At 51.9% G+C, this 8694-nt stretch overlaps 1 protein-coding gene across 1 annotated transcript; it reads left to right on the top strand.

Annotated features, from left to right (window-relative positions):
- Positions 1-5395: 5395 nt before the first annotated feature.
- On the top strand, positions 5396-7756 carry LOC309435383 (uncharacterized protein; the record flags this gene model as incomplete). Its single annotated transcript, XM_082043564.1, has 3 exons — positions 5396-5429; positions 6076-6183; positions 6360-7756. The coding sequence occupies 3 exons, from the start codon at positions 5396-5398 to the stop codon at positions 7754-7756; spliced, it is 1539 nt and encodes a 512-aa protein (XP_081899690.1).
- Positions 7757-8694: the final 938 nt, after the last annotated feature.

Below are 8694 nucleotides of genomic sequence, written 5' to 3'. Positions count from 1 at the left end.
CCAGGACTGAGAGTATGCATGGATGTGTGGACCAGGCAGTATATGCCCAGGAAACAACATCCCAAACTAGCCCCAAAATGCCTTATAAAAGACTGTACGCACGATCTGGAGACCCCCACCACTGACAGGTATTACGTGTGTACCTCTCAGGGATGTAAGGGTCAGTCATTTTGTAAGTGAGGGACGAGCTGCCTTTCTGAGATGCACCACCCCGCCTACTAGAGAGAAAACACCGCTGGATCCGTCCATGGTGGTGAGTGTGTCTTGCAAATCTATCCCCACTGCTTGCAAGGTTTCCTCCTTTCCTGTCTCCTTCTCCCTGTCCTATCGCTATTTTCTTACTGTAAAATACAGACAATCCATTTTCAGAAGTGTTTAATCATTTCCTTAATTAAGAGGCATTTGACCTCATTTGTGTCTTAACCTTACTCTGGGTATAATTAATGACTCTTTCTGGATTTGGGTTTCCCAGGCTGGACCGTAACAGGATTATATCCGTTTACAGCCAAGGATTTTCTGTGGACACCCAATTCTTTATATTGCTTGGTGTTCTGGTTTGACTGGAAGTGAGTTAATGTTCTTCATGCAGTTAGAAACCTTTCTTTTTCATAGCTAGCATGGTCATTGTTTCAATTTTCTTTGAGAATGAGAAGGTAGCACCCCAGGACACAGTTAGTGTTCTTAATTGCTGTTGTCTGTTTCAATGGAAAAGGCCACATCAACTGATAACCTGGGGAAAAGGTTATGCTGTGTCGTTACAGGCTAAGGATGAAGTGGATTCCCGGGAAATGGGTCAAGCCATGGCTGAATAAAGACAACAAAGATTCAACGGATGCAGATGGACAGGGGGGAGAGAAGTTGTGAGGACTGTTTCAGATGTAAACCCTGGATCCTAATTCAGTGCTATAGATGCTCACAGACCTGGTGGTCTAGAAGCCTATTAGCAAGCAGGTGGTGGAGAATGGCAATTTGAACAAGCAGCAGGAGAGCCAAAAGGGCGATATTACACTGAGACAGTCAATGCAAAAATGAGGTAAGATTATGGGACATTCCTACCCTAGTATCTACTGCACTCCTTCTCCCTAGTCTAGCAGCTGGTCAAGCTTTAGGAGACATATCAAAGTTAAGCTATTGGTCTTTTAAACAGGCTAAGCTAACTTCTGAGAAACTACCTCAATTAATAGCAGATGTTGATGCTACTAGGCATACTACTCTACAAAGATGTGCAGTTATAGATCTCTTACTTGTAATACTAGGGCATGGTGGTGAAGGATTTGACAAAATGTGTTGTATTAACTTGTCTGATCCTTCTGAATCTATTCATAGTACTTTAGACAAAATAAAACAGCACGTTAATAAGACTGTCATAGTAGAATTAAGGTTTGACAAATAGTTTAAAAGCTTGGAAATAGATGGGCAGTTGTTTGATCTTATTATGTAAGGCTTAGCTACATTATATGTAACTGTAATCATTGTTGTTCATCATATGTTGTATGCTGCAGTATATTTCAAAGATGATTCAGCGTGTTGGAAACAAGGCCTGGCTGGTTCAAAAGCAAAAAGGGGGAATTGTGGGGGATTTGAGGGATTTTCTTGAGGTTGTTGTGTGGATGGGTTTCTATTAGATGGAGATTTGTTACTGAACTAGCCTGGCCTAATGGAATGTCAAGGTCACTTCAGAAAGCTGAAAACAGGACCTGCTGTGGGAGTGAGGCAGTTCTACAATAACAGGGCCCCAACAAGATGTAAATCAACAGACCTATTAGCAGTGAGATTCGGGCGTGTGAACAGCTCGTGAACATGGACAATATCCAATCAGCTAATGCACGCTTGGAGCATGGACGCATGATCAAGGAATAAGTGCATATGTAAGGTGGCTTGTTTCTGTAATAAATGACTTTGCTTGAATTCATATTGGATTGTGTGGAGTCCATGATTTTTCGCCCTCACAGGAGGGGGCACTCAGGGTGCTCAGGTGTCACTGGATGCTCAGGTGTCACTGGGTGCTGGGTCGGGCTCCGCAGGGGGTTTGTGGCAGAGGAGTGACTTAGGGCCCTGCTTGCTGCAGGGTGGTTTTTACATCAGTTAAATTGTGTCATCAACGAGGTAAGGACCTGTTCCTGCAGTTCACTTATAACCGGAGTAATCCCTTCCCTCACCTGCAGCCCCAGGGGACAGGGTTTCACATCCATGGTTTTGGATGGGGAAAGGGCAGGAGCCTTATCATGACTGCCAGAGACCCGAACTTCAATTCCCCACCTGTAGAATCCATCCAGGCTTTCCCTGGCAACAAATCCAAGCCCAGAATATTTGTAGGAGTTCCCAATATCACAGTGGTCTCAGTGGGGGTGATGTCTCCAGGTAGCCAATGCTTTACTCGAGCTCTGGGCTGTGGCTTGGACCATCCAAACACATCAGTAACCCACGTCTGCTTTTTGTGGGGGACAATCCCACTCTGGTCTGCTGTTTCGGAATTCAAAGCAGATTTTTTGGCTCCTGTGTCTACCAGGAAAGTGACCAGGGTTTTGAAAAGGTCAAGAGGGAAAGTATCAGCAGATCCCCCTGCTAGTTTTCAGTGAACCATCTAAAATATACCCACCGCCTGTCCCAGAGCTCAGTTCCTGGGGGCAGTGTAAGAAGTTTCCCAGCTTTGGAGGGCTGGTAAATTCCTCTCTAGAGTCTGTGGAACAGCCCATCTCTGAGGTACAGTGTCCATAGGGCTGTTTTCCTTTCTTGGCTGACTTTTATCTACTGGTTTCCAAATCTTCACAAGGAGCTGTCAGCTGGGGAGGGGTTGGCATCCATTCATTCCTGGGGAACACCTTTATCCAGACCTCCCTTCCACAATCCATTTCTCAATGCTCTATCTTGGGGGCAAGGAATTTTATCCTCTATCTCTGCGGACCACTGCTTGAGCCTTCACCCCATTCCCAACAAACCCCATGTACCAGCTCTAATTATATTTTTTAATTAGTCCGGTAATCCTCTAATCAAGGGGGTCATCCTAGCTGGGTTAGCAAACAACAGCATTGGAGAGGGCTGGTGAGGAGCCAAACACTTGTCGTTCGTCAGGTGGAGGCAGGTGGCCTTCTGTATACTCCTGGTGAGCTGCCTTAGCCCAGAGGTGGGAATGGGGAGGGGGTCTCCTCTCTCCAAGGACTGGAGCCCTGTGGCCCAGTTTGCCAGTCTCTGGGTCAGGGACACTGGCTTGCTCTCCACATCCTCCTCCTCCCCAGCCAGTTCCAACTTCAACTCCTGTTCTCTTGCAAAATCGCCCTGCAGGCTGCCCTCCAAGGTTGCTGGCATCAGTTTCTCATCAGCTAACGATTTCTCAGCTTGTCACTGCTTCAACCATTCTGCTTCCAGTTCCATTTGCAGTGATTTAACTAACTCTTGCAGAGGCTGAAGTTCCTCCTGCTCAGTTTGTCTGTCTTTCTGAGTAGCTGTTAATGGGGCTCCCAAAACACCATAAACCACTCACTGCCTTCCCCTTTTCTGAGCTCAGAAGGGTTTTCTTTTGCTAAGTGCCTTATATATTCTGCTACACTGGCTGGGGACAACCAATGTCCTGAGGCCCAGCTGTATCCTTTTGGCATCGGGCAAGCTTTATAATATCTTAGAAAATTCATCAATGGGGAGCGGTCAAGATCTGGCTTATCCTGGGTTACCATGACCTCCTGCTGGAGATGATGGTTTCATCTGCAAATCAGTGCTCTTTTCTTCAGCACTCTGGCTGATATCCCCTTGTAGGAAAACATGGTAAATGGACACGGTAAATGCTTTCTGATCATCTGCTAAACAAAGGGATCTTTTTCAAGGTTTAGATCCTTCTGCATGACAAGAGGGAGACAGAAGATTAAGGAAAACATTGTGCAGAAGCGAAGTGCTTAGCTTATGTTTGAATAGTAATTAAGAGATGTATTGTAAGAATCAATGGTAACTAACTTCATCAGTTATTTATTAGTAGAGGTGTATTGTACATCAAAATTTTCCAAAAGTTGTAATGAATATGTAGTAATTGTGTGAATATAAGCAATGCAAGAGTATTCATTGGTTGGAGCACTTCTGGAGAATAATTCCCCGTGTTCCCCAGCACCGTCAATAAAGAATGCCTGTTAACAGTAGAATTGCCTTTGCTGATTAGTTTATTTCTTTGTTTCAGGGGGCCAGGGGCCGCAAGGACACAGCGGTGCTCCCGGTGCCCGCCCCCCCGAGCCGAGCGGGGCGGAGCGGCAGGACTACACCTCCCGTGCTGCCCCGGCGGCGGGCGGCCCTCCCGGGCGGACGCTGCCGGCGGCTCCCGGCGCCGCCTTTGTCCGTGCGGGGCTGGCGGCGCGGCCCCGGCGCAGGTAGGGAAGGTTTGGGTACTGGGAGCTTCCAAAACTCCTCTTTTCACGGCTCTTTCTCACCATTACCGCGAGCCGGCCGACTTGGTGGGTGACGCTCTTTGGGTCGGTCCTTTTCCCAGTAAATGTGGAGGCTCGGGATGCAGGGAAGGCAGCTGTGGGCAGGTGAGTGAACTTGTGCCCCTGATTTTTAATGAAAATGTTATGCTTGCAGGGACCATCTGTCCTGGCTGTGCTGGTGCGGCTGGTGACGGGACAGGCTCCTCGTGTGGAATCCGGAGCATCCTGCCTCCCTCCTCCCGGATCAATACCTGCACGGGCCTCCATCTCCGCGCCGAGAGCAGCGACGCGCCGGGCTCCAGGCTGCTGCGGCAAGGTGGGGGTCCGGCACGGCCCCGGCTCTAGGGACACCACGGGCTGGGATTGCCATGGGTGGTGCTGTGGTGCAGCAGCAGGAAAACACCTGTGGGAGAAGCCGGTCTGGGGTCCCAGTTGATGTGAAGTGATGTGGGAGAGAAGTGGCCTCGGGCCAGCCCTTTTGTCACGGTGCTGTGCCCGTTCCTAGTGGGTGATCTGGCTTGTGGCGTGGGTGTGGGACAGGCCACAGTCCCTGCTGCTGTAGTGTGGGTTCCTAATCGGGCATGCAGAGGGGAAATTGGCCTCTAAGTCTGCCAGCCCTGCTCCTCTTCTAGCACAGCTGGTGGGGTGTCCCCCTGCCCAGGGACATACTGAGTGAGCCCCCGGTGACCCTGCTCTGCCACACGGCTGTGCCAAGACTGACCCTCTGTCCTATCCCTTCCCTTTCTTGGCATGCTCCAAACTGTCCGGGCACTGCCCTCAGGACGCCAGAGCTGCCGGTACCAGTGGGGCCCAGCCTGGCAGCAGCAGGATTTTGGCAGAGGTGTTTAGCAAGCATGCGGTGGGGTGTGCTGAGCCGGGTGTGCTTCTTGCTGCAGATGTCGGTGACGTTTGAGGACGTGGCGCTCTACTTCTCCCCCGAGGAGTGGGCAAAGCTGTCGGGCTGTCAGCGGCAGCTCTACCAGGAGGTGATGCTGGAGAACTACCAGATGGTCGCCTCGCTGGGTGAGGACTCTCTCTGGTGATGTTGGCTGGGGGATGTGCCCGGAATTCAGCTCTTTACCTGAGCTGGAGCCCCTGAACGTGCTACCCAAGCGCTGATGTAGCACTTGCAATTGCAGGTCTTACCCTGCCAGGCAGCCTCCTGTGGAGAGCGGTTGTGGGAGAGAGAATGGGATGGGATGGGATGGGATGGGATGGGATGGGATGGGATGGGACAGCCTGTTTCACTTGGAGGAATCCTTCAATATCCATCTAGTCAATCAGCCCAGCCCCTTCAGCATGTTGTCGAGGGCGTTGTCCAAATGTCTCTCAAAGAGGGACAGGCTTGGGGCATTGTCTACTTTTCCAGGAAGCCTGTTCCAGGGTTTGACCACCCCCTCAGTACAGAAATGCTGCCTCACGTCCAGTCTAAACCTCCCAGGCGCAGCTTTGAGCTGTTCCCAGGTGTCCTGTGTGCAGGAGAGTGGCCGAGGTGACGGGGCGAGGCGAGAGGAGGCTGTAGGTGCAGGGATGTGGGGGCTGAAGCCGCAGCCTGGCAGGGACAGGAGAGAGGAGCGGGGTGGGGGGGATGCTGGGGCTGTGGGTGCGGGGGCCGGTGCTGCTGTCCCGGCAGTGCGGGAGAGGGGGCTTCTCTCTGTGCCCCGGACAGGCTGGGCCAACGTCAAACCAGAGATCATCTGCAAGATGGAGCGAGAAGAGACACCCTGTGTGCCAGACGCCCCTGGGGAGCAGCAGAGGCACCAGAGCCCTGTGCCGGGTGGGTATCTGGGGGGTCATGGGGCTGGTGGGGGGTTCAGGTTGCACTGTTCTCTTACTGCAGGATCCTTGTGCACCAGGAAGAGTGTGGGGCTGGCAGGGTACCTGTGCTGCTCCCCATGGGGAGGGTTCCACCTGACCATCCTGTCACTGACCGTGGTCTCTCCTCCCCAGCAGCCGTCAGCCCTGGGACGCAGAGGGAGACCGAGCGGGTTCCTGAGGGGCTGCCAGAACCCACCACCCTGCTCCTGGGGATGCCAAACCCTGACGTGAGGTGTCAGGGGGGCTCAGCCTGTGGACAGACAGGTGGGAGCCAGGGGGTCCAGCTGGGGCTCCCCCAACCCTCCTCCCTCCCAGAACTCCATTCATTAGAGAAGAGCCGTCTGACATGCCCCAAGTGCAACAAGAACTTCAAAGAACAGTGGTCGCTGGTTGCTGACATTCAGAGCCACATGCGTGAACGTCCCTTCCACTGCACTGACTGTGGCAAGAGCTTCATCGACAAGCAGCACCTGCTGAATCACCAGTGTGTGCACAAAGGTGAGAATGCCCTTGCCTGTGGTGACTGTGGCAAGAGCTTCACAAGGAAGTCGACCCTCATCATCCACCAGTGCATACACATGGGGAGGAAGCCCTTTGCCTGCACAGACTGCAGCAAGAGCTTTGTTGAGAGGCAGTACCTGCTAAGGCACCAGCGCATGCACACTGGGGAGAAGCCCTTGACCTGCACTGACTGTGGCCAGAGCTTCAGGGATAAGAGGAGACTCATCATCCACCAGCGCATCCACACTGGGGAGAAGCCCTTTGCCTGCATGGACTGCAGCAAGAGCTTTGTCCAGAGGGCGAACCTGCTAAGGCACCAGCACATCCACACTGGGGAGAAGCCCTTCAGCTGCAATGACTGTGGCAAGAGCTTCAGGCATAAGAACACCCTCATCATCCACCAGCGCATCCACACCGGGGTGAAGCCCTTCAACTGCACTGACTGTGGCAAGAGCTTCAGGGAGAGGAAGACCCTCATCAGGCACCAGCACACCCACACCACGGAGAAGCCCTTCAGCTGCAATGACTGTGGCAAGAGCTTCAGGCACAAGAAGACCCTCATCAGACACCAGCACACACACACTGGGGAGAAGCCCTTCAGCTGCACTGACTGTGGCAAGAGCTTTACGGAGAAGTGTAGACTCACTATCCACCAGCGCATCCACACTGGGGAGAAGCCCTTTGCCTGCACCGACTGTGGCAAGAGCTTCAGGAGGAAGGGAGACCTCACCAGCCATCAGCACATCCACACCGGGGAGAAGCCCTTCACCTGTACCAACTGCAGCAAGAGCTTCAGGGAGAAGCAGAACCTGAGGAGACACCAGTGTGTGCACAAGGGCCCAGGGGTTGTGCCAGAGGGTGTCCAGCAGAAGAGGGAGGGTCCTTCCCCGGCAGGGGGGCCGGCAGAGGCCAAGCCCTTGCAGTGCGGTGACTGTGAGAAGTGGTTTTGGAAGGAGAGTCTCATGCTGGCTCACCAGCGCACCCACGGCACCCCCAGCCTGCAGCCGCCTCCGCAGCCCGGCACCCCCTGAATCTCTGCTGAGGGGCCTGTGGGGCGCTGGGGGCTGGTGTGGGGGTGGCTGTGGGGGCATGTCCTGTTTTTTGCAGGGATAGAATTAGTTTTCTTCCTAGTAGCTGGTTTAGTGCTGTGTTTTGGATTGAGAATGAGAAAAATGTTGCAAATACATGGATTTTTGAGTTGTTTCTGAGCAGTCAAGAATATTTCAGGTTCTGGTGCCCTGCCAGCTGGGAGGGGGCACAGTCAGGACAGCTGCCTCAAAGTGGCCAAAGGGCTGTTCCTTACCATATGGTATCATGTCCAGTATAGAAACTGGGGGAAGAGGAATGTGGGGACCGTGGCTCAGGGACAGGCTGGACATAGGTCAGTGGGTGGTGGGTGGTTTTGTTCTGCATCACTTGCTTTCTTACATCATCATCATCATTCTCATCATTCCTTTCCTCTTCTATCCTATGAAACCGCCTTTATCTCATCCCATGAGTTTTACACAGATCACTGGATCAGCCCAATTGAAGCTTTGTATCAGGTGTTTAGCTTAAATAAATACATTTTAAATAGAAGGAATCACTTAGAATTATGAGATTCTGTGACTTTTATTATACTGTCCAATTTGCATTACCTAATAGCTAAATTTGCTGACATCTTCAACTGTGTCTTGCAAAGTTCTGCTCACATTCACTGAACTTGTGTCTATTTTAGCAAAACAAAGCAGCTACAAACCATCAGCAGGTACAAAAGGCTGAAAGTCCCAGAGGCCCCTGCAACACGGCAGGATGGCAAAAGGCTGAACTGATGACATTCCTGAACAGAATCTCCCAAAACGGAGCAGAACCAGAATGGGTCTCTGTCCCAACTCTGCCACAACTCCATCCTGACTCTGCCACCAGCCGTCAGATCCTGACTGTCCTTTAATATGCAGCATGATGCTAATGACATAGAATATCCTTATTG

This window comes from Streptopelia decaocto (genome assembly GCF_964273445.1).
Source record: "Streptopelia decaocto genome assembly, chromosome: 1".
Lineage (NCBI taxonomy): Eukaryota > Metazoa > Chordata > Aves > Columbiformes > Columbidae > Streptopelia > Streptopelia decaocto.
Note: the sequence above shows the minus strand (reverse complement) of the source record. Positions and strands in the feature narration are given on the sequence as shown.